This window comes from Gigantopelta aegis, chromosome 1, assembly GCF_016097555.1.
Source record: "Gigantopelta aegis isolate Gae_Host chromosome 1, Gae_host_genome, whole genome shotgun sequence".
Classification (NCBI taxonomy): domain Eukaryota; kingdom Metazoa; phylum Mollusca; class Gastropoda; order Neomphalida; family Peltospiridae; genus Gigantopelta; species Gigantopelta aegis.
Genome location: NC_054699.1, coordinates 20,229,492 through 20,256,663, shown reverse-complemented (window position 1 = coordinate 20,256,663; position 27,172 = coordinate 20,229,492). Strand labels below are relative to the sequence as shown.

At 36.7% G+C, this 27,172-nt stretch overlaps 1 protein-coding gene across 1 annotated transcript; it reads left to right on the top strand.

Moving 5' to 3' along the window:
* The first annotated feature begins 1,491 nt into the window (after positions 1–1,491).
* Positions 1,492–26,659, top strand: LOC121371761 (WD repeat and FYVE domain-containing protein 2-like). Its single transcript, XM_041497895.1, has 12 exons — positions 1,492–1,643; positions 3,247–3,314; positions 9,130–9,203; positions 9,694–9,748; positions 11,006–11,156; positions 12,470–12,582; positions 17,724–17,850; positions 19,463–19,568; positions 20,232–20,333; positions 21,319–21,449; positions 22,758–22,866; positions 24,703–26,659. The coding sequence occupies exons 1-12, from the start codon at positions 1,492–1,494 to the stop codon at positions 24,730–24,732; spliced, it is 1,218 nt and encodes a 405-aa protein (XP_041353829.1). The 3' UTR covers positions 24,733–26,659.
* The last annotated feature ends 513 nt before the right edge of the window (positions 26,660–27,172 follow it).

Here is a 27,172-nt window from a genome sequence, read left to right as displayed (position 1 = left end):
GACATTGGGGACTACGCAGTGTTGTTAGTTTTAAATCACTGGCAGGATTCTGCAAGTAAGGTTTTGATTGGTGGACATGAGCTCCAACTGGCTGTCTTTAGATCCACATGTAATAGTGGAGCTAATTTTAATTAGATTGAGTTCAGTTAGCTCATTATTTTAGATTTCACAGAAATTTTTAATAATGCAATGAATCTTTTTAACAATCCAATTTCATTAACAGCAAAGGAAAGAAAAGCATTAGATGGTTTAAAAATAAGCACGAAAATAAGTTGAAAACAAATGTCTTTATGACGGTATTAGAGTCGATTTTTAAAAAAAAGGCAGTAGCTTCTATAGTAAACTTCATTAACCTTTTAGATAAAGAAAAAACAAATGTCATTACTTTTAAGCCACCCGGATATTGTTAAAATAACAGCCAACAGTTGCCATACTATCTTATTATGTCGTCACAGATTTTTATACATATAGATTTATTATACATAATTTATGGTTTTTAGTTTTATATCTTGTGAATACAGTATTTTCTGATAGTGATAATCTTTTAGTACTTTTAAAGTCTCTCATAACTCCATAAGAATGCCTTGTGCGCTTTTATTGCTATATTATTGCATTATAATTGTTGAACTCGTGTTTTTGGGTTTTTTTTTATTTTAATTTGTACACAAGGTGGGCCTTAAATAAAGAATTTGTCTGTCTGTCTATTAAGTACGTTTACAGAATTGATTTTACGCGAGTAACGAGTTTGCGGTTGTGGGGAAGAATTGGAGTTCTCGAATTTGTTTTATTTCTATTTTGTATACTAAATTTTGTTTTCCTATTAAATGCCTTTTTTGTTGTTGGTTCTTTGGGGGTTTTTGGTGGGTTTTTTTTTTTTTTTTTTTTTTTTTTTTTTTTTTTTTTTAGGGTTTTTAAATTTATCCTTCGTCTGAATTCTAGAAAGCGAATAGCCTTTGTTTAAAATATTCCCTCGGTGGAGCTATTTTCCGATTGGTCTTTTTTCCGTCTCAACTAGTGCCCCCGTACGACTGGTGTATCAAAGGTCATGGTATGTGCTGTCCTGTCTGTGTGGGAAGTGCATCAGGCTACAAAAGATCTTTTGCTACTAATGGAAATATGTATACATGTAACACAATGACCACATGTTTGACATCCAGTATCCGATAATTAATAAATCAACGACGTTACATGCTCTATAGGTGTCGTTAAAACAAAACAAAAACTTAAATACATTGAGGTTCAAGCACGCTGTCATGGACACATGCCTCAATTCGTGTCTGTTCGTGATAATAGTTAATAATTAGCAGTTAGTGAGAGAAGCCTGTTTAGTGACCTTTAGACCTGTCTATAAACCGTTAAAACTCACTTCACCGAGACCAGATAGCGGTTCAACTTTTGCGATGAAGTTCTATTGTCCCGAAGATAGTGTCCGGTTCGAATATGTGATGTAATTAGCACGTGACATTCAGCTGGTCACGTGATAGAAACAAAATGGCGGCTGAAATTAAGCCTGCCATTGGCAAAGCGTCTGGAAATGTTAGAAAACCCGTACTTATTAACAAATTAGAAGGATGCAACGACAGTATAAACATGGCAGTGATTATCCCCAAGGAAAATGGGGTTATAAGTGTCAGTGATGACAAGTACGTGTTGAATTTACTGATTTTTTGTTTGTTTCTGTTTGTCAGTGATTCATTGTCCACCCACTGTTAATGTTATCAGTTAAACTTGATGTCATTATAAGATCGGTTATTGACAACATTTGGGTCTCATTCGCCATTAACGTCAGCTACATATATGACATGACTTTCCTTTGGCACTGTTACTCAAACTTAATGTTGGGATTAGGGTTAGCAACAAAAATATTTATTTTCAAACCAATAAAAAAAAAAACAAGGAAAAGAATATAGCCTATCTGTTTGAAATGGATTGCCAGGTTGTCCAGGCATCGAAATAAGAATAGTGGATGATAGCCAGAGTTCTCTGATAGTAAGAGAGCTAAATAGACATTTGGGACAGTTAATTACCATCAGAGAACAAATGTCAATATATACACATATATATTAATACAGTGCTGTCTGGTGTATCGGCGCACCTAAGCATTCAGGGACCATTTTCTATGTGAACACTGTGAAATACTTAATAAAATGCATCTCTCACCAATGAAGAAGTGCATAATCTGAAAGACACTACAAATTGTTTTATGTCTGTAGTAAATAAACATTTTAAAATCGTGCATAAATATAGGCACCCCCTTGTATCCAAAACGATTTGCATGTCTGGTGATTCGGCGCAGTAGATGCGGATCGTTGACCCCGCTATTTATAAACCACCCATGACCTCACTTTTAGCCCATAAACGCTACACTATTGTTCCAGAATTATTTTAGTACTTTTTTGTTTTGTCTTGTTAAAAATATTACTATGAAAATGAACGATCACACATGACCCATCTCATGATCAGTTTCGGAATCGTTTTCTTGAGTGGCACAGTACTGCAGATGCATACATGTTCATTATCATGCATGGCTAAAGATGCCTACATGGATTTTATTTTTCTTGGGTAGATTGTGCACACACGTGGATCTTATTTCGCTTTTATTTTTTATAACAATGTGACAGTTGTGAACTGGAATGACTGTCAATTAAGGGGTAAAATTTTCGTTTTGTTTGCATTTGTCTGTGTTTTCCTTTTCAGTTTAAATAAAAATAACTGAACAAAATTATACTGTCTACTATAATTTAAAAAATGCGGGAAAGGTGTTTTTAGACTGGTTTTAATATTCTTAATATCAATAAGGATGACCCACTTCGCGTTTATATATATACGAAAACAGGTGAATGATTTATTTTGACATTATGATATCATTATTGATAATTCTAATTTTTGTTTTTAATTGCACTCTTAACAATAAATATGTTGACACTTGATTAACCATTGAAAAAGGAATTGAACTTTAATTCGTTAAAAACACTGACAACATGACAACTTCCTAAGCATACTTAAGCAAAATACCAAGTGCGCCGAATCACCGGACGCGCCGATACACCGGACACGGTTGTATTGCGTAATCTGTGCTTACCAAACTGTAGCTCAAGTCACCTCCAGCCCTGCCCTTATTTATCTAAAATACCATTTTTTTTCTCCAAATTCTGATGCCACAAAGCTTTAATTTGATTATTCCCGAGTCCAGTTATGTGACATTAAACTTATATAGTGAACTATTTTGCTCATTGTATTTTTCAGAACTGTTCGTGTGTGGTTAAGACGGGACACTGGTCAGTTCTGGCCGAGTATTTGTCATGCTGTGGCTGGTATGTACACGTACACCAGTAGTGGTCCAAACAGGACTGTTATTTTACTGTATAATACATGTTCTTCACAAATAATCAAATATTAATACTTCCATTTTTAAAAGTTAAAGCGATCCTTAAGTGTTTTTTTCTGTATCGAACATATAAACGCCATCTAACTTTTCATTTAATTATTTTTTCACTTCATCCGTCATTTATTTTTTTAACTTTGGAGCCAAGTTCACACATGATATCTGCTTTCATTGAGTCCACTTTCTCATTTAATAGTTTTATGTCAGACCTAAGAGCCAAAAGGATATCATTTTCAGTCTCTACTGGAGATTGTCGCGGATCTCTGTGACTTTTGTTCATTTTGCTAATTTTTGCTTGTGCCCGTGCACACGCTCAGTTCACCGATTTATATTGCTTGAAATAAATAATGAGTTTATTCCCGTTTTTTATTTATATGGTTACACAGAATGTTAGTTGTCTTGCAACACTCACAAAAACACTACAGTACTCACAAATTGTTTTCTTATTTTCCATAGTCCATAAAAGTTACTCAGCCACATTCTGTGTTTCGCCTTTCTTCGACTTCATGGTCGCTCCAGCCAGTGCACCACAACTGGTACATCAAAGGCCGTGGTATGTGCTATCCTGTCTATGGGATGGTGCATATAAAAGATCCCTTGCTAATCAAAAAGAGTAGCCCATGAAGTGGCGACAGCGGGTTTCCCCCCTCAATATCTGTGTGGTCCTTAACCATATGTCCGACGCCATATAATCGTAAATAAAATGTGTGGAGTGTGTCGTTAAATAAAACATTTCCTTCCTTCGACTTCATGGAGCATGTGCGAGTTCATGTGCCGTTTGTGACATTCGAAAAAACATTTACGTACACTCTTTTTCTTGAATAAAACTTTATACAAGTCCTGGCACTGGGAGAGATGGGAAAGATGTGAGTTCAACGAAAACGTGACCGCATCATACCACCCACATGACCGGAAATCCAAGGACACACAAGATGTAAACAGACGATTGAATTTTATTGAAAGTAAAATACAGCAAAGAATTAAAACTCTGGAAAAGTAACATTTAAGATTAGAAATACTTGATGCAAATGAAATCTTTTAATTTATGGGCTCCCCTTGGAAGGAGATATAAAAAGTGAGGATCCAGAAATGGTTATAAGCAAACTGTTTACTCAAAAGTAAAAAAGTGGACAGCACAAAAGTTGGGGAAATGTCCCTAATAAATGTTCACCATATGCCTCGGAGAAATGGGGAAGCCGGACTACACCCAGCCCAGGTGGGAGGCGAAGAAGTCTCGGTTGGACCTCCACCAATCATTGTTGTATTTGTTCACCAGGCCAACAGAGATTTGGTATTAAATTCAGCGTATCGCTTGAAAACGACTAAAATAACTGTTTGCACAGATCTTCCAGTAATGTTGAAGAAAGCTAGAGGAAAGTAAGCCAAGATTGCTTACGACATTCAACATTCAAACAAGAATTCGCCTGCTTGACACAACGGTTATTTTAGAAATTCAAAATAAAACATCTGATCCGTGGAAAATCGCACCTGGTATTGAGTTCAATGACTTGTAATGCCTGCATTGTTTTCTATGTGCTATGTAAACAAACATCACCGTGTTATATTGTGGGAAGTGAACAAGTGACAAAAATACTGGTGATTAATTGTGTATCACTGCAGTATACTGAATTATTGTACACTTTCACTTTACTGAACTGTTGTATATATATATATTTTTTTTTTTAACTAATCATTAGTAAGTAACCATTAACAATTCATATGGAATGAATATTTTGATGAACAAGCCAAAAAGGAATATTTGTGAAATGTTTATCAATGCAACTTGGGCTGTATACATAACCAAGTAGGGGTTGTAGTATTAATGTTAATATATATAAATATAGTAGCCTACCTATCATGGGATAACATACTGAGTGGTTCTTTAGACACACATTGGCTTAACAGATCATCCATGTAGGGATGTGTGCCGGTAGTTTAAAGGGTAATGAAGAGCCTATTTATCTCAGTAGACACATAGGCCTATTGGGTTATGGGGACACAAACAATAGACCACAAGCTCTCTACTGATTTGTGGTACTTTTTTAGATATTGTCAACTAAATTGGAGCCTATATTGGCACTTTAATATTTGTTCTCGGGGTCTGTTTTAAGGTACTTGGTATGTTGATCTAGCGTCTTTGGGATAAAAGACAGTCTGGTAAAGTGTTTTTATTAAGTATGCCATTATCCAACAGCCACCTACATATATTATGAGCACATGTATTTTATTTTATTTTATTTTACCTATTTAAAAAAAATAAAAAAATAAAATTAATTTTTTAGGGGTGGGGGGGGCAGACTCGGTAGGTTTCTGGTATTACAGTATTTATGTAAAGACAGGATTGTCAGAATTGACTTGCTTTATGTTGGCAGGGCTTCTAGAATTTTTTTTTAATCCACTAGCCATGGGATACATGATTTTAACAAGTTATTAGCTATGATTAAGTATTCACTAGCCCTACACCGGCCTCGGTGGCGTCGTGGCAGGCCATCGGTCTACAGGCTGGTAGGTACTGGGTTCGGATCCCAGTCGAGGCATAGGATTTTTAATCCAGATACCGACTCCAAACCCTGAGTGAGTGCTCCGCAAGGCTCAATGGGTAGGTGTAAACCACTTGCACCGACCAGTGATCCATAACTGGTTCAACAAAGGCCATGGTTTGTGCTATCCTGCCTGTGGGAAGCGCAAATAAAAGATCCCTTGCTGCCTATTGGAAGAGTAGCCCATGTAGTGGCGACAGCGGGTTTCCTCTCAAAATCTGTGTGGTCCTGAACCATATGTCTGACGCCATATAACCGTAAATAAAATGTGTTGAGTGCGTCGTTAAATAAAACACTTCTTTCTTTCTTTCTTTCTACAGTAGTCCATGTCACCAGCACTTATAGTTTTTTTATTTCTACTATTCACATGAATGTATTTGGAATTTCACATATTTTTATATCTTTTGATAATGTTAGCAATGGCTCTTTTAAATTTCATCTGTGAACTGTCAGGGACTGGGTGATTTAGATAAATGCAGAGATGTTTTTAGTTATCTAAGAAAACTGGCCTTGGTGGCATCGTGGTTAGGCCATCGGTCTACAGGCTGGTAGGTATTGGGTTCGGATCCCAGTCGAGGCATGGGATTTTTAATCCGGATACCAACTCCAAACCCTGAGTGAGTGCTCTGCAAGGCTCAATGGGTAGGTGTAAACCACTTGCACCGATTAGTGATCCATAACTGGTTCAATAAAGGCTATGGTTTGTGCTATCCTGCCTGTGGAAGTGCAAATAAAAGATCCCTTGCTGCCTGTTGTAAAAGAGTAGCCTATGTGGAGACGGCAGGTTTCCTCTAAAAAACAGTGTCAGAATGACCATATGCTTGACGTCCAATAGCCGATGATAAGATAAAAAATCAATATACTCTAGTGGCATCTTAAATAAAACAAACTTTACTTTATCTAAGAAAATTAGATTGCTCAATTTTCTGCTTGCAAGATACCCACTTTCCCAAAAATCGGGATCTTATATTAGAGCACAGTGGGGCTACGCATGTGTCATAAATTCATTTACTAATAATGCAAGGGGAGTTGCCATTTTATTTAAAGCAAATTTTGAATATAAAATGGGTAGAATAAAAAGAGATAATGATGGCAACTTCATCATACTAGAAATTGAAACAATGTCATATAAAATAACTTTAGTAAATATATATGGCTCTAACAAAGATTCACCTGAATTGTATAAAAGAGTTTTTAAAATAATTGCAGAATTGGATAATAAGTTTACAATTATTTGTGGTAATTTTAATCTAGTGCAGGATCAACAGATGAATACATACAACTATAAACACTTAAATAATCCTCACGCACATTCGGAACTAATAAATTTTAAAAATAATAAATAATTGCAGAATTGGATAATAAGTTTACAATTATTTGTGGTAATTTTAATCTAGTGCAGGATCAACAGATGGATACATACAACTATAAACACTTAAATAATCCTCACGCACATTCGGAACTAATAAATTTTAAAAATAAATTTAACCTCTGTGATCCATGGAGAATAAAGTATCCAAAATATAAAAGATACACATGGACAAAAAAATCTCCACTAAAAAAGGCAAGGTTGGATTTTGTCCTGGTATCTGAAGAACTAGTATCTAGTATTAAAAAAACCTGAAATAATCTCTGGATATAAAACCGATCATAATGCAGTAGAAATCTCACTTGTCCTCTCAAGGAAAAGGTTTTAGAAAATTCAGCAATTCTTTATTAGGTAATACACAATATGTACAGAATGTCAAATCTGTCATCTCTTCCGTAATAGAACAATATGCAGCACAGAAACTATTAGCTTAATTATAGATGACCATTTATTTTTTGAAATGCTTCTTTTAGAAATTAGAGGTACATGTATGACTATTTATCCTGGGACAGATGGTTTTACATCAGAATGTGCTTTGGAGACTGGTCCTATTTTCTATATGGACATACAGGTTATGCGAAAAGAAAATTAGGTTACCCATACAGGGAATGTTTTGTTTAAAAAATCTTGATTAGCGATATTTTAAAATTGATTAGCAAGTACTTATGAATGTTTTAAAATTGTGTAGTGATCTCTGAAACTTATGTAGTGAATTGCGACATGATACTGAGCAAGATGTTCCCTGCCATATATCAATAAAACTAAATTTTCAATTCTCAGATGCCTGTTTGACATAACATGATTTGAATTTGGTTTATTTATAATTTACGTACATCTGGTGCATTGTGTTTATTTAACAAAATAATGCTAAAAAGTTCCTTTGGTTTACTTCACAGGATGTGAATAGTTTATTTATAAATATATATATGTCTGGTACCTAGAGGATTCATCACAAATATTTTTTAATATGTAAAATATCAACCGAGTCTATATATATATATCCCAAACAAAAATTGCAAGCTTATTAAATACATGTAGCTGGTAACAACCTTGCGACAACCGCGTAACTACCACGTTTCGAGCTAGTATTTGGAACCTTTTTACAACCATGCGACTAGCTTGTTGCAAGCTTTTCTTACATGCTTGCAACTAGGTTATAGCAAGCTTGCCACACGCTTGTGACTACCTTGCAGCAGGCTTGCGGGAAGCTAGTGAGTTGAAGATATGCATGCAGTAAGCTTGCAGCAAGCATGCAGCTAGCTTGCGCAAGCATGCAGCAATTATTTAAGCTTGCAAAATGAAAATATGCTTGCGGGAAGCTTGTAGAATTACTGACTACCTTATGCGAGCTAAATGTTAGCTTGCAAATAACTTGCATAGGTTGTAACTACCTTGCGACAACCTTGCCGCAAGCATGCATTTTTGTTTATATGTTAATCGGTATTTGTCGAGGCTCTGCCGAGACAAATACCGATTAACTAGACGAGGTTGATGTTTTACATATTAAAAAACATGAGTAGCGAATTCATTTTATCCTATAACACTTCTAAAATAACATTTTAATTCATTTGTTTTAGTAAATCACAGTACTAAAGTCACCACCATTGGTAATGTGACGTCATCATGATTAGCACAAATTAGTTTGACGTCATGCATTTTAACTAAATCTTTGACCCATCAACAGCAACACATTACCTAGAGACCTTGGAAATGTGCATACCATTATTAACCCGGTTAATACACTAAATTTATCACATGGGTTTATAACATGAATATCATGGGTAAGTTATAGGATAAATCATGTGTAGTTACCAATATCAACTTGTTATTTTCAGATGAAGCGTCTTCGATGGAGTATAATGCAGAAACTCATCGTCTGTTCATTGGGCTTGACAATGGAACCATTTCAGTAAGTTTTATAAGTAGATTTGTTGTTTTTGTTTTAATGACACCACTAGAGCACATTCATTAATTAATCATAGACTATTTGGATGTCAAACATATGGTAATTTTGAATATAATTCAGATAACGGAACAGTCGATTACATAGGTAAAAATAATGTGAACCGACTTCTGATTACTTAATATTTTGAAATCGTGTCAAATTGTCGGATTGTTTAAATAGTGAACAATGATCTAGAGGTCAAAGGAGAAATTTTGTAACGTAGCTATGCATATATGATGTCACATAAGTGATGTCAAAAGTGAAATCCTGCTACTATACGGAGATGACTTTGCTTTATCCATCAGCATATTCTGTCAGTAGAAATGGTGGTTGCAGGATAATGTCATATATTTATATTTAGTATTCTTACGTTATACATACATGTAGTGTACATGTAAAAATCAGTGGGAAATATGTTGATTTCATGGTTCCATTTTGGTTTTTTTGCTTGCAGGAATTTATATTATCCGAAGACTTTAACAAGCTGAACCATGTTCGAGATTATATTGGTATGTAAATGTGTTACGTAGAGCTGACGGTATACCATATATACCATTCAGTATCGGTATCATGTCAATAAGTTTACCATGCCGAGCAAATATCAAAATACCGAAATTTCGGTATTAAAACTTTTTTCCCGACATTTAGTGAAGCAGTAACAATATATATCTTATGAATGCAAAATAGCTGAGAAGAAGAGAGAGATGAGGGCCTTTGGTATGGAATTTAATTTTATTTAGATGAAATTAGCAGTTGAGACATAACTCGGACATGCATTTAAAGCAGAGAATACCGAAAATACTGCTCGGTATCGGTACAGGGTATGGTATCAATACCAAATACTGTATCGATACTGAGGTAAATTGCCCCAGAAATACCGATACTGAACCTGAAATTTCAATACCGCCCAGGTCTAGTGTCATCATTTTGTCAGACCAGTCTTTTAAAAACAAATTTTATGGTTTCATTTTTTATTGAAAAACATTGACTAAACTTTACAAGCTACGTTTTAGACCACCTGTTAAAATGCTTTAAATTAAATAATTTTACAATATTATATCCACTTTCTAGATCTTATACTTTTTCTGAATTTGGATAATGAGATAATCGTCTTTACTAAATACTAAAAAACCCATTAGAATGATTTACCATTCAGTTTGTCAGTCTGCAATCAAAATATTGTGTGTATGTAAATTTCATGACTTGAGTTTGTATGAGAACGATAAGTAATTTATATCATCCATCCATCCGTCCTTATTGTTTTCTGAATGTGTTTTTCACAATGCCTTGAGATATTGACCTGTAAGTTTGTGTATTGCTTTATCATGTACTGTTATTGATCAAGTTTAACTTTCATGGCAGTTTGCCCATTTTGACAGGGTTATGTCCCTTGAGATTAGGAGATACGAAAATGTGTTTTCCAGACCTTTTTCTTCGCAATACCTCAAGTTATTGAAATAAAATGTTGTGTATAGCTTTATCACATTCTGTTATCGATCAAGTTTAACTTTCATGGTGATTTACCTATTTTTCACAGAGTTGTGTCCCTTGAATTTAGGAGATAAGAAAATTTGTTGGACCTAGTAGTGGCCACGTACATGTATTGCTTTAGCAGTACTTTCAGAATGCCTTGTTTAACTGTAAGATACACAATTGCTTGCACACAAACAGATATGTTGTATGTATATGTGTTGGGCTGATAAGATTGTAATTTAAAGCAAATAAACAAATTGAAAACAATTATATATATTATTTAATTTTTTCAGCTCACCAGGGCCGAGTGACCAGCGTAAAGTTCTCGCTGGCGTGCGAGTGGGTTCTCAGTTGTGGTAAAGACAAGTACTTCCAGTGGCACTGCTCGGAAACAGGGAGGAGACTAGGGGGGTACCAGGCGGGGGCCTGGTGTCTTTGTTTGGAATATCCTTTAGATGCGTTTATTTTAATGTAAAGTTTTCGTAACAGCATCTAAGTTGTGACTTGGTCAAATCAACTCTGCCTAAAAAGAAATACAAAATTACACAACAAGAGTTGTTAAAAAGACATTTTTTTAATTTTTTGTTCCCTGCATGTATTGTGAACATAATTTAATAGTCAGAATGGAAGTGGATGATGGGATGTAGAGATAGCTCAGTTGTAAAGCATCTGGTTGAGGAGGGATGGATAGGATCTATCCCATTCAGTGGATCCACAGATTGTTTTTCTCCTGTCCCAAATAGTGCCCCAAAGACTGTGGTATGCATCAGTGTTATGGGAATACACAAAGGCAAGCTCTGGGTGACCAGATCATTCCACCTAATTATCTACTAAACTTCCAAAATATCAGGGCTTCTAGATTATGGTATCCTGACTCCCATGGCTAGTAATATTCAATGTTGGGCTAGTAAATAACTATTATTGCCATGCCCAACAGCTAGTTGGGTTTTTTTTGGTCAGATGTTGCAGTTAAGTCTATTTTGTAAATTTGTGTATCATGCCCCCATCCCAACCCCCCCTCCAATGTTAGTGTTTTTAAGCTCTACATTGTATCTCCCTCTTTAGGTGAGATATCTGATTATTACTATCATTTAGTAAAATTGTATTAACTTTAACTTAAAGTAGGGCTTGTGAATTTGTAATCATGGATAATAATATTTTTAAATCGCTGATCCCATGGCTAGTGGATTTTATAAAAAATTCTAGAAGCCCTGAAAATATGTTTAGGCATTTAATGTAATTATTTTGCCAAATTAAAAAAAAACCCAGTTCGCTATTGGTGAATTTGGCGAGTGCAGAGCAAGTTATGACACCCATATAAAAGTTTGTTTGTTGCTGTTCTGGAGATGTTTTCATTTATTTGACCGGACGATGGGGGTGGGATTTAGCTATGTCGGTGTCAAGTGCTAGCATGAGATGCTTGTGTTGCAGAATCAAACCACCTTTGTGGAACCATTAACTGATTGGGCTTTTTCTCATTCCAACCAGTGCACCACAGCTGGTCAAAGGTTGTGGTATGTGCTTTCCTGTCCGTGGGAAAATGCATATAAAAGATACCTTGCTGCATTATTGAGAGAATGTAACAGGTTTCCTCTATTGACTACGAGTCAGAATTACTAAATGTTTGACATCCAGTGGCTGATGATTAATTCAACATATATCAATGTGCTCTAGTGGTGTCGTTAAGCAAAACAACCATCTTTTTTTTTTTTTGACTGGATGTTACGTACAGGGTGTGTTCCTTGACCACAGATCAGGTTTGACGAGCAGTCGAAGTACGGTTTTGTTGGAGATTACTCCGGGCAAATCTCAGTACTCAAGATCGGGCAGAGCAGCTTCCAGCTCATTACCACGCTCAAGGGACATTCAGGTATGTGTCGTTAACCTGTAACAAGATACTGATATAACTCAACATGATGTTACCACAGTTAGCAGTTTTCAGCTCATTACCACGCTCAAGGATCATTCAGGTACATATTGTTAACCTGTAACAAGATACTGATATAACTCAACATGATGTTACCACAGTTAGCAGTTTTCAGCTCATTACCACGCTCAAGGGACATTCAGGTACGTGTTGTTAGGTACGTGTTGTTAACCTATAACAAAATACTGATATAACTTAACATGATGTTACTACAGTTAGCGGTTTTCAGCTCATTACCACGCTCAAGGGACATTCAGGTACGTGTCGTTAGCCTATAACAAGATACTGATATAACTCAACATGATGTTACCACAGTTAGCGGTTTAAGCTCATTACCACGCTCAAGGGACATTCAGGTACGTGTCGTTAACCTGTAACAAGATACTGATATAACTCATTGATGTTACCACAGTTAGCAGCTTCCAGCTCATTACCACGTTCAAGGATCATTCAGGTAAGTATTGTTAACCTGTAACAAGATACTGATATAACTCAACATGTTACCACAGTTAGCAGCTTCCAGCTCATTACCACGCTCAAGGGACATTCAGGTACGTGTCGTTAACCTGTAATGAGATGCTGATATAACTCATTGATGTTACCACAGTTAGCAGCTTCCAGCTCATTACCACGCTCAAGGATCATTCAGGTACGTATTGTTAACCTGTAACAAGATACTGATATAACTCAACATGTTACCACAGTTAGCGGTTTTCAGCTCATTACCACGCTCAAGGGACATTCAGGTACGTGTTGTTAGGTACGTGTTGTTAACCTATAACAAAATACTGATATAACTTAACATGATGTTACTACAGTTAGCGGTTTTCAGCTCATTACCACGCTCAAGGGACATTCAGGTACGTGTCGTTAGCCTATAACAAGATACTGATATAACTCAACATGATGTTACCACAGTTAGCGGTTTAAGCTCATTACCACGCTCAAGGGACATTCAGGTACGTGTCGTTAACCTGTAACAAGATACTGATATAACTCATTGATGTTACCACAGTTAGCAGCTTCCAGCTCATTACCACGTTCAAGGATCATTCAGGTAAGTATTGTTAACCTGTAACAAGATACTGATATAACTCAACATGTTACCACAGTTAGCAGCTTCCAGCTCATTACCACGCTCAAGGGACATTCAGGTACGTGTCGTTAACCTGTAATGAGATGCTGATATAACTCATTGATGTTACCACAGTTAGCAGCTTCCAGCTCATTACCACGCTCAAGGATCATTCAGGTACGTATTGTTAACCTGTAACAAGATACTGATATAACTCAACATGTTACCACAGTTAGCGGTTTTCAGCTCATTACCACGCTCAAGGGACATTCAGGTACGTGTTGTTAGGTACGTGTTGTTAACCTATAACAAATACTGATATAACTTAACATGATGTTACTACAGTTAGCGGTTTTCAGCTCATTACCACGCTCAAGGGACATTCAGGTACGTGTTGTTAGGTACGTGTTGTTAACCTATAACAAAATACTGATATAACTTAACATGATGTTACCACAGTTAGCGGTTTTCAGCTCATTACCACGCTCAAGGGACATTCAGGTATGTGTCGTTAACCTGTAACAAGATACTGATATAACTCAAAATGATGTTACCACAGTTAGCAGTTTTCAGCTCATTACCACGCTCAAGGGACATTCAGGTACGTGTCGTTAACCTGTAACAAGATACTGATATAACTCAAAATGATGTTACCACAGTTAGCGGTTTTCAGCTCATTACCACGCTCAAGGGACATTCAGGTATGTGTCGTTAACCTGTAACAAGATACTGATATAACTCAAAATGATGTTACCACAGTTAGCAGTTTTCAGCTCATTACCACGCTCAAGGGACATTCAGGTATGTGTCGTTAACCTGTAGCGAGATACTGATATAACTGAACATGATGTTACCACAGTTAGCAGCTTCCAGCTCATTACCATGCTCGAGGGACATTCAGGTATGTGTCGTTAACCTGTAGCGAGATACTGATGTAATTGAACATGATGTTACCACAGTTAGCAGCTTCCAGCTCATTACCATGCTCGAGGGACATTCAGGTACGTGTTGTTAACCTGTAACAAGATACTGATATAACTCAACATGATGTTACCACAGTTAGTGGTTTTCAGCTCATTACCACGCTCAAGGGACATTCAGGTATGTGTCGTTAACCTGTAGCGAGATACTAATATAACTCAACATGATGTTACCGCAGTTAGTAGTCGACAGGACAGAGCAGGTTCCAGCTCATTACCACGCTCAAGGGACATTCGCCACATGTGTCATGTATCTGTAACAAGATACTGTAAATCAGGAAATGTTAGCTTATTCCTTTTTTTATTTTCTGATACGACTTCACTAGAGTTTTATGCTGCTAGTATGTCACCTATTTGAAATTTGCTAAATTTTACGATGTTACCAGTCTGAGAGTGTTTGTTAGTAGACGGCAAGTGCTGATTTTTGGCGCCTATTGTTGCCTTCACCACCATTGCCTACCTTTCCTGTTATGCACCTCACTGTGTTCAGTAGATGTACAATGTACTGCACAAGTAAGGCAATCTTATAAAACAGACCTCTAAGAATGGAGGTGGGTACCGGCCTTGGTGGTGTCATGGTTAAGCCATCGGACATAAGGCTGGTAGGTTTTAACGACTCAATGGGTAAGTGTAAGACCACTACACCCTCTTCTAACTCGCTAACCACTAACAACTAACTCACTGTCCTGGACAGACAGCCCAGATAGCTGAGGCAGCATGCTTCAACCTTAATTGGATATAAGCACAGAAATAAGTTGAAATAAATTAAATGGAGGTGGAGGAAATAGCTCCATGGTAAAACGTTCACGTGATGCACGGTTGGTCTGGGATCGATCCTCATCGGTAGACCCATTGGACTATTTCTCGCTCCAACCATTGCACTACGACTGATATATATCAAAGGCCGTGATATGTTCTATCCTGTCTGTGGGATGATGCATATAAAAGATCCCTGGCTACTAATGGAAATATGTAGGGGGTTTCCTCTCTTTGTTGTTAAACAAAAAAATAAAACAACTGTGAATGCAACATTGGTGTAAACCATTTATGGGTTGTGCACAAACAAATTCAGGTAATCAATTTGGTTTCTGCATAACCCGTCAAGACGAAGTAAATGATGTTCTGAATTTAATACACATTGAAAAATGGTTTATGGAAAACTTGACAGCATTTTGTTTTTCACGGGTTGCCATTATGACTCTTGGTTGATATTAGACACAAATTATTTTTTATTCCCATTTATTTGACAGCTAATAGTCACTGATTTCTCTTGTTTCTATTGCCATATCTATATCTATATCTATACATATATATCTATATATCTGTATCTATGTATATGTGTGTATATATATATATATATATATATATACAGTAGAATCTCATTGGCTCGAATGCCCAACGGTCGAACCTACCGGTATTCTCGAACCAAGAACAATGTCCTGATTTGTTTCTCTATTAAACCCTTTTATTTTGGTGCTGATTGGTCGAATACCCCTAGGGTCGAACAGAAGCTTTCTCTCGAACCAGTTTATTAGTCCGAACTGTAAAATTAAACATATATAGCTCGAACGACTAAGTCTATCCGAAGAAATACAAAAAATAATTTATATTTATTTACAAATTTTTCATTGACCCTTTCACGTCAGTCACAAAGTAAGTTAATATAAATTCGGAAGTGGAACGAATTAATCCTAGATCATATGCCGGCATCTCATGTTGTTTATTTAGCACCTATCGGTAATTATCTTTCTAGTACAGATAATAGTACTACGATAATCGTGAGCTGAATGAACCTTGCCTGAAACACCAATCAATTGGTGAGCCTAGTTCGGCCTCGCCGGTTTACTTTAATCATTTTAATCGCTACTCTACGCAACAGCGTCGGCATATTTTGTTTTTAACTTGAAATACAGGAGAGATCAATGTAATGTAGTGATTGCAACAATAAACGGTAAAGGGCCTCCGCCTGTGCTTCATGCACTTTCATTCTTTTCTCAACGTTGTCAATACGTCGCAAAAGATTCTACAACAGCATAATAAAGAACGATTTTTTAAATTAATAAATATTTATAAATACAGACTACCAGTGTGTTTGTTATTTGTTTATTCAACGGTGATAAATAATAGTTACAAATATGTATCTCATCCGACATTTGAAGGCGACTTCGTTACTCATGAGTCAATCGGACCATCTCTCCCAAGCCAGTTTTACGGAAATATGCGAGGTATTCCGATTGGTTTTTGTGTTACAGAAGCACCCGACAACGGCCGAATGCATGCTTCGAACTACCCGATGGGTCGAACAAACTTTGATGCACCGACAGTGTTCGAGCCAATGAGATTCTACTGTGTATATATATATATATATATATATATATATATATATATATATATATATATATATATACACACAGTAGAATCTCATTGGCTAGAACGCCCAACGGTCGAACCTACCGGTATTATCGAACCAAGAACAAAGTCCCGATTTTTCTCTCTATTAAACCCCTTTATTTTGGTGCTGATTGGTCGAATACCCCTAGGGTCGAACTGAAGCTTTCTCTCGAACCAGTTTATTGGTCCGAACTGTAAAATTAAACATATTTAGCTCGAACGGCTTCGTCTATCGTGTTGTTTATTTAGCACCTGTTGGTAATTATCTTTCAGGTACAGACAATTGTAATGCAGTAATCGTTAGATGAATGAACCTTGCAAGAAAATCCAATCAACGTACGAGTCAATCAGACCATCTCGCCCAGTCGGTTTTAAGGAAACATGCGAGGTTGTCCAAATGATTTTTGTGTTAAAGAAGCACCCGACAACGGCCGAATGCATGGTTCGAACTACCCGATGGGTCGAACAGACTTTGATGCACCGACAGTGTTTGAGCCAATGAGATTCTACTGTATATATATATATATATATATATATATATATATAATAACTTTATTGTTCCAGTGAAAGTTGGTAATGTCAGAGATCTTTTACCATACATGTGCTGAGGTATCATTTGATTGTTTATTGTTTTTCAGGCAGTATTCGTTGTTTGTCGTGGGATGTTGATAGAAGTCTGTTGTTTAGTGGCAGTTTTGACCAGTCCATCATCGTCTGGGACATTGGTGGCAAACAGGGCACAGCGTTTGAACTGCAGGGGCATCAGTAAGCAAACTAAACATCAGTTAAACAGAGAACATTGTAGGATACTAAAAAAACAAGGTCTTAAATTTAAAAGTTAAAGTTTATTTTGTTTAACGACACCACTGGGCACATTGATTAATTAATCATGGGCTATTGGATGTCAAACATTTGGTAATTCTGACTCGTAGTCATCAGAGGAAACCCGCTACATTTTTCCTAATGCAGCAAGGGATCTTTTATAGGCACTTCCCCACAGACAGGAAAGCACATACCACAGCCTTTGTCCAATTGTGGTGCACTGGTTGGAACGAGAAAAAACCCAATCAGCTGAATGGATCTACCAAGGTGGTTCGATCCTGCCACGCAAACACCTCAAGTGAGCCGATTGTCTTAAATTTAATGCGCAAATAAAAACTAAGCTTTTTTTTTACAAAACTAGTCATGCATAAGCATTGGACGAACGAAACTAACATTCTCACAATTTTCAGTTACTATTCTGTCTGTACCAAAGTCAATCACTGTTAGGCTCAGTGCCATATCTTTTTAATAACCTTTTAACTCGCCAATATCAAATGCATAAAGATATCCTTATTAGTTCCCTACCGTTCCGGTGTGGGACGTAGCTGGGTGGTACAGCACTTGCCTGATACGCGATCGATCTAGGATCGATCCCTGTCGGTGGGCCCATTGTGCTATTTCTCATTCCAGCCAATGATCCACAACTGGTGTAACAAAGGCTGTGGTATGTATTATCCTGTCTAGGATGGTGTATATAAAAGATCCCTTGCTGCTAATCGAAAAGAGTAGCTCATGAAGTGGTGACAGCGGGTTTCCTCTCTTTATATCTGTGTGGTCCTTCACCATATGTCCGACGTGATATAACCGTAAATGAAATGTGTTGAGTGCATCGTTAAATAAAACATTTCCTTCCTTCCTTCCCCTACTGTTCCAACCGGGGGAGACTGTAGGTTTTAACTCTGTCATTCTGTCTGTCCTACATATAGTTTTCTGGACATTTTATCACACAATACTTTAAGACACTGATTGAGCTGAAATATTTTGTATAGCTTTATCATGTACTGTTGCAGATAAAGTTTGACTTTCATGGCGATTTACCCATGTTTGACAGAGTTGTGACCCCTTGAACTTAGGAGATATGAAAATTTGTTGGACTCAGTAGGGGACATGTATTGCTTTAGCAGTACTCTCAGAATGCTTGTTTTTATGTTTTTAAGTCCAACTTTCATGTTTTTCTTGGCTCATCCAACAGGGTCCATTGCAGTTTTTAAATTCCTTCAAAGTCTTTCAATTTGAAAAAAATTATTCTTAGGTTTTTGAAAGTCTTTGAATTGTAATAACAGTCTTTAAAAGTCTTTAAATTCACACAAGTCATAGCCAAAGCAACGATGATATCTTTTACAGCTGCATGCATTTGATATTTTCCAGTTACAAGGTTTAATCTGTCATGATGCATATAAAAAAGCTAAAATCTTTGCTATTGACAGCAACGTAAACAAACTGATTTGGTATTTTTATCACATTCTATTGTCTCTGACGGCTGTGTAAAAGTCTTTGAATTTGTTTGGTCTTTAAGGCTATGAACCCTGTTCAATGTTCTTGTTTCTGTTTCCAGTGATAAAGTCCAGGCTTTGGTGTATGCCTCTGGTACAAAACAGTTGCTTAGTGGCTCGGATGACTGCATTCTAGGACTGTGGGATATGGATGTTAAACGCACAGAGGTAAGATCTTCAAGTGGTTTAAACAGTTTTTATTGGTGGACACATATATCATGCAGTTTTGGAATCAGCCAACAGGCATAAACCTATGCTAAGGCCTCTCCCTAAGACAAATTCCCCTAAAAACCGTGGACTGGCACAAATATCCAGATGTCTAGAATCTTCTATTGGGTCATGGGCATCCTTTTCCAATCAGTACTTCCTTCTTTCTCCTTGGCTTCTATAGTCTCGATGCATTTATATTTTGATTACATTTTGTCTAAGCCATCTCATGTTTGGTGGGTTTTTTTAATGCTTTTGAAAGTGTTGATACTTGTTAATGGCCCCATCTCCTCCCCAACATGGAGGTATATATTTTTTTTTTCCAGTTATATATAGACATAATGTAATATTATTCCTAAATAACCTATAGGTTTTATTTCCTTCCTTCTGTGTGTCTTGTCTTTTGTTCGTCTGTACAGATCAAGTATGAATGCCGTGGCAATGTACCCTTTTGTAACAGAGTTATGACCCTTTCCTGGGCTCGGTAAGGGACTTCTGTTGCTTTAAAAAGTACTCTCAGAATGCTTGTGTTAAATATTGACACATTCCAAAATAATCTACAGAAATTTAAATATAGTATTCAATTTATTAAGTAAATGACTTTCTGCTGCTTGTTTTTGTCAGACCCCGGAATGGGCAGAGAGTGACACGTGTCAGAAATGTAGTTCACCGTTCTTCTGGAACTTCCGGAAGATGTGGGACGACAAGCGGATTGGCATCAGACAGGTAAACAGAATCTGTCACTCAGTAACTGTTGTATCAGTGACAGTGTTAACTATTTATCTGTTTTTGCAGACTTAAAGATGGCAGATCAAATGCAAGGTTTGGCAGGTTATTTCAATGTCCGACACGATCATTCGTACCTGCTCTACTGAAATAATAGTAGGAGGACATATTAAATTGATGACCTGTACTATCTAAAATATTGGGTTACCTTTACTTTAACATGAATGTTTTGCTTGGAATGTATGTACCATGTAACATAGTGAAAAACCATAATATTATTCAATTTAAAAAATCCAAGATGGCAGCATAAAATCCAATATGAGTGAGATCCATCCCCGTTGGTGACCCAACCCCACATCCTCCGTTTAAAGTGCTATTTTTAACGACTTTAAAAACAACGACAGTTATCATCCAGTAGAGCTTACAATACTAAATAATCCTGAAAATATAACTTGCCCTCAAACACGCAGATTTGACTATCTTTGGCGGCTTAGCTCTTATGCCTTCAGCATGGTGCATATAAAACAAACCTTGCTGCTAATCAAAAAGAGTAGCCCACAAAGTGGCGACAGTGGGATTCCTCTCTCAATAGCTGTGTGGTCCATAACCATATAACTGACGCCATATAACTGTAAAATAAAATGTGTTGAGTGTGTCATTAAATAAAACATTTTCTTTCCTTCTTTTTGCCTTCAGCAAACTCAAACTTTCCCGATTTAGAAATTTGTGACCTCTCTTCCTTTACAAAATCCTGGCATCGTCAAAATGAGCTGGGGACAATAAAATAATTAAAAAATTAAAAAAAAACAAAAACATTCCTGGATCTGCCCCCATTACAGTGTTAAAAACTAGGGTCATCTGATTTAACTGTTCCATAATGTCAGTCTTGTGTGCAGAGATACTGGTTTTAGTGCATGTATTGAGTTTTTATTTTTAATGGGTAAAACCTCCGGAGGTCATGACGTGTTTCTGTGTTTGTTTTCAGCACCACTGTCGGAAGTGTGGGAGAGCCACATGTGCCAAGTGCAGTGCTCAGAAATCAACCATTCCACAGCTAGGCTACGAGTACGAAGTCCGCATATGTGACGAGTGCATTTCTACTATAACGGATGACGAGTGAGTCTTTTAAAAACAGTCTGTGGGATGGTGCATATAAAAGATCCCTTGCTGCTAATCAAAAAGAGTAGCCCATGAAGTGGTGACAGTGGGTTTCCTCTCAATACCTGTGGGGTCCTTAACCGTATGTCTAACGCTATATAACCGTAAATAAAATGTGTTGAGTGCTTCATTAAATAAAACATTACCTTCCTTTAAAAACACGCACAGACGCAATTTATTATCCATATGCAGGGTTTAAAATGCTGTTTCCCAAATCTTTTTTTTGTTTTCGCCAAAAAGAAAATTTGAAAATCATGTGACATTTGTAAATCTGCTTCAAGTTTGTCTGTTTGTCTAATTGAAACTTTAAGGTCATTACAGGGTTTCTTATCAAATTTCTCATAATTTTTGGTGTCCAGTTTAAATGTTGCATATGATGTAAAATTCAGGGATGTGATTTTTCAGCTTTTTTGTGTAAAATAATTTTCACAAAGTTTACTGTAGACTGGATTTGATCTGCATGAAATGCTGAAAAAATTACCTTTACATAGGTATGGTACAGAGGTGACAGCTTTTTAAAATCAGTTCAGCTTTTATTTTTAAATGCCTACGACATCCCTGAAAATTTACCAGTGCTGTTCAGCTTTGTACTGTAACAGATGGTGAATCTGTGATACACAGACACACGCCACTCTGTTATTACAATAGGTTTTAAGCTGTCATTCGCCAAATCATCAAATTTAGATTAAAGCTGAATTTAGCACATCTATTTTGTTTAGTCGATAATTCTAATATGAAAATTATGTGTTATTTCCAGCTGAAATAAATGCATTCATTTAAAAAAGAGCTTTAATCTTTTTTACATTTTACTTGGCTAACTAAATCCATCCCTATAATTAGTCAAATGAATGCATTTGTTTAAAAGAGCTTTAATCTTGTTTTACTTTGTTTTCTTTGTTGGCTAACTGAATTCAAACTTGTAATTATTAACATTTCATTTCATTTCAACTTATTTTCATGCTTATACCCAAATAAGGTTCAAGCATGCTGTCCTGGGCACACACCTCAGCTATCTGGGCTGTCTCTCCAGGACAGTGGGTTGGTTGTTAGTCGGTTAGTGGTTAGTGAGAGAGAGGAGTGTGTGTAGGGGCCTTACACCTACCCACTGAGCCCTTAAGAATTCGCTCTGGGTTTGAGCTGGTATCGGGCTGTGAAGCCTGTACCTACCAGCCATCTAGTCGGGATGTCTTAACCACTACACCACCGAGGCCTGTCAATTATTAACAGTACTGATCTCGGACTTTGTTGTGTAATTAATAATTTCAGTCGCGCCCCACTGGCCACGTTCCACGACACGAAGCACAGCATCATGTACATGCACCTAGACGAGACCCGCAAACAGCTGCTCACTGTCGGCAAAGATAGAATCATGAAGGTACATTTATGTCCTTTGACCTTCAGAGGGGCGGGATGTAGCCCAGTGGTAGAGTGTCCGCCTGATGCGCAGTCGATTTGGGATCTTTGATATTACATACATGGGGGCAGGACGTAGCCCAGTGGTAAAAGTGTCTGCCTGATGCACAGTTGATTTGGGATCTTTGATATTACATACATGGGGGCAGGACGTAGCCCAGTGGTAAACGTGTCCGCCTGATGCGCAGTCGATTTGGGATCTTTGATCTTACATACATGGGGGCAGGACGTAGCCCAGTGGTAAACGTGTCCGCCTGATGCGTGGTCGATTTGGGATCTTTGATATTACATACATGGGGGTAAAAGTGTCCGCCTGATGTACAGTCGATGTGGGATCTTTGATATTACATACATGGGGGTAAAAGTGTCCGCCTGATGTGCAGTCGATTTGGGATCTTTGATATTACATACATGGGGGCAGGACGTAGCCCAGTGGTAAACGTGTCCACCTGATGCGCAGTCGATTTGGGATCTTTGATCTTACATACATGGGGGCAGGACGTAGCCCAGTGGTAAACGTGTCCACCTGATGCAGGATCTTTGATATTACATACATGGGGGCAGGACGTAGCCCAGTGGTAAACGTGTCCACCTGATGCACAGTCGGTTTGGGATCTTTGATCTTACATACATGGGGGTAAACGTGTCCACCTGATGCACAGTCGATTTGGGATCTTTGATCTTACATACATGGGGGTAAAAGTGTCCGCCTGATGCACAGTCGATGTGGGATCTTTGATCTTACATACATGGGGGTAAAAGTGTCCGCCTGATGCACAGTCGGTTTGGGATCGATCCCCGTCGGTGGGCACATTGGGCTATTTCTCATTCCAGCCAGAGCAAAACGACTAGTATATCAAAGGCCGTTGTATATGCTATCCTGTCTGTGGGATGGCACATATAAAAGATCCCTTGATACAAATGGAAAAAATGTAGCGAGTTTCCTCTCTAAGACTGTGTGTCGGAATTGCCAAATGTTTGACATCCAGTAGCCAATGATTAATAAATTAATGTGCTCTAGTGGTGTTGTTAAACAAAACAAACTTTTATAGCCCAGTGGTAAAGTGTCCGCTTGATGCGCAGTCAGTTTGGGATCGATCCCCATTGGTGTGCCTATTGGGCTATTTCTCGTCCCAGCCAGAGCACCACGACTTCTATATCAAAGGCCGTGGTATGTGCTATCCTGTCTGTGGGATGGTGCATATAAAAGATCCCTTGATACGAATGGAAAAATGTAGCCAGTTTCCTTTCTGCGACTATGTGTCTGAATTACCAAATGTTTTAACATCCAGTAGCCAATGATTAATAAATTAATGTGCTCCAGTGGTGTTGTTAAACAATTTTTTTTTTAGCCCAGTGGTACAATTGTTTTGTTTAATCTGGTTATCTTGACAATATGATTATATATGTACAGTATGTATATGGGTATAATATTATATTATATACAATTATGTTTTTAATTTTATATAAATTTAATATGATTATATATGTACAGTATGTATATGGGTATAATATATTATATAAAATTATGTTTTTAATTTTATTTAAATTTAATATTATATATGTACAGTATGTATATGGGTATAATATTATATTATATACAATTATGTTTTTAATTTTATATAAATTTAATATGATTATATATGTATATGGGTATAATATATGATATACAATTATGTTTTTAATTTTATTTAAATTTAATATTTATATATGAACAGTATGTATATGGGTATAATATATTATATACAATTATGTTTTTAATTTTATTTAAATTTAACAAATTATTTTACTTTTACAGTTGTGGGATCTATCAAGCGTTATGCACTGAGATTAATCAACACATCAAAGGAAATGGACCAAGTAGTTAAATGTTCTATGTATGTTGTCTTGGCAACACTTCCTGTTCACAAAGAAGAAGCTGTGTTTTTAATTGTTGAGCTTTTTTAACAGAAAAAGAGAACATTGTTTGGACACATGTTGGACATTGTGAATTCGTTGTTGCTTCTTTCATCAAAGCATCATTCAAGGTTAAAAAACAAAATTCCACTTTTTATGATGGCCATAGAACTGGATGTCTCTTGAATTGCATGTTGTAGCACTAGTGTTTAAAAGGGACACCACTCTGGCTGATTCCATTGTGTAGAGTTATCTTTTCCTTCAGTCAATTAATTTTATGACTAGTAATTATTGTTCTGCTAGGTTGTCCTTTGTATATACATCTGTGTTAGGGACAGATTTAGTGGGTACATCTAAGTGCGTTAGGGACAGATTTAGAGGGTACATAAAAATGTGTTAGGGACAGATTTAGAGGGTACGTAAAAATGTGTTTGGGGCGGATTTAGAGGGTACGTAAAAATGTGTTTGAGATGGATTTAGAGAGTACGTAAAAATGTGTCGGGGACAGATGTAGAAGGTACATAAAAATGTGTTGGGGACAGATTTAGAGGATACGTAAAAATGTGTTGCAGACAGATTTAAAGGGTACGTAAAAATGTGTTGGGGATGGATTTAGAGGGTACATAAAAGTTTGTTAGAGACAGATTTAGGGGGTAGTATTGCAAATTTTAGGAACAATTGGCAAATTTTATTTTAATTTGGCGGAAAAAAATTCATGCAATAATTGATATTTGCTGGAAAATAACTGAGTTTTGCATTTTTGGACATAATTTGGCAAAATGTTTTGCACACCCAGAGCTAGCCCTGGTTGGTACATAAAAGTATGTTAGGGACAGATTTAGATGGTATTTAAAAGTGTGTTAGGAACAGATTTAGGGGTTACGTAAAAGTATGTTAGGGACAGAAGTAGGAGGTATGTAAAAGTTACGGATAGCTTTGGAGTATGTAGGCTATGTACATATGTTGGGTCCTGTATACTTAAGTGTCGGGGTTCGATTTTGAATGGAGGTACTGTGAGGAAATTGCTCAATACAGTCAGAAGCCCTAGCCTCTATTCATCATGTACAGTTTTTGTCTCAATTTAAAATAGCTATTTTAGTTAATATAAATGTTGATTGTATGTGTCATATATCTGGTGGTTATAGCACTTAGTTTCTTTCTTGTTGATTTTTTTTTTTTTTGACATTCAAATTGTACATTATTGTTATTCATTACGGAAGACTGTTTGTTAATTAGGGCTCATTCTTACAGATGTCACCAGGTATTTAAAAGGGTTTGTTTTCATATAAATGAGCTAGTTAATATTTCATTTTTTTCAAGGCAGAGAACTGTATTAAGGGATCTTCTTGAATTGATCACATGGGATGGGGTGGGAATACGGAGGCAACATCAGTATGTACAGAAAAAATTTGCAGCAGAAAACAATAATTATGATGCCTCGTGCCTCCCCCATGTCAATTTTGGAACAGCCCTAAGGAAAACAATTGCCAAATGAGTGGGATTTCTGTTTTAAATTCCCCCCTGGTGACAATCATGATTCTGTTAGGAACTTGTTTGAGACAGTGTTTTTAATCATGGTCGTGTTTGATAAATCAAAATATTGTTAAAACAAATGGACTAACATGTTTACATGGAAACCACAGTGTTTGCTTATGTAATTAGTCTAGGATTTTTTTTTTTTTTAAAGAGTTTTGTATGGTATTCTTATTCCCTGTAAAGTGGCATTCTAGTACTACGTAATACTTGAGGGGAAGGGTATGTCATGATATGTGTTACAAAATATAGGGCAGGGGGTGTTTGCCGAATGCTGAGTAACATTTTCAAAACAATGTCTTTTTCTTATTCATAAAGTTTAATGTGGCAAGTCATGGCCGGTTTGTTTTGTTACATGTTTTAAATCTAGTATTTATTAATGGAGGAGGGGTGATAAGATTATTACATGAATTTAGAGTGTGATCTTGTTATGATAAAACACTATTTCAGGCCTCACGCAAGGTCAGAATCATAGGGCAAAGTCACTTCTCACTTAAATAATTTGTTATGAGCCGGTAAAAACAAATATCTAATTTTGCACGTGTAATTGTTGAACAGACACCTGTACCTTTGAGTACCTCTTTAGAGTTATTTTCTATTCCAGCAGGTGTTTCATGATTGGTATACCAAAGACTTTTGGTATGTGTTGTCTTGTCTGTGTGGAAAATGCATGTAAAATGTACATGTATTTGTTTTTTAGCATAAAAGAAGGTTGTATGATGCCAATGCATTTCTTGGCTTCTTCTTTCAACCAGAGCGTCGTTAAATAAAACAGTTCCTTCTTCTCTCAACCAAGTGTCAAAATCGTCAAGCAGGGCTCGAAATTAATAGGACAGGCA

Excerpts from the sequence above, each read along its gene's own strand:
- LOC121371761 (XM_041497895.1), top strand. The coding sequence starts at position 1,492 with ATGGCGGCTGAAATTAAGCCTGCCATTGGCAAAGCGTCTGGAAATGTT. Across the intron at positions 9,204-9,693 it reads TTGACAATGGAACCATTTCA|GAATTTATATTATCCGAAGA; the intron begins GTAAGTTTTATA and ends TTTTGCTTGCAG. Across the intron at positions 20,334-21,318 it reads AGCGGATTGGCATCAGACAG|CACCACTGTCGGAAGTGTGG; the intron begins GTAAACAGAATC and ends GTTTGTTTTCAG.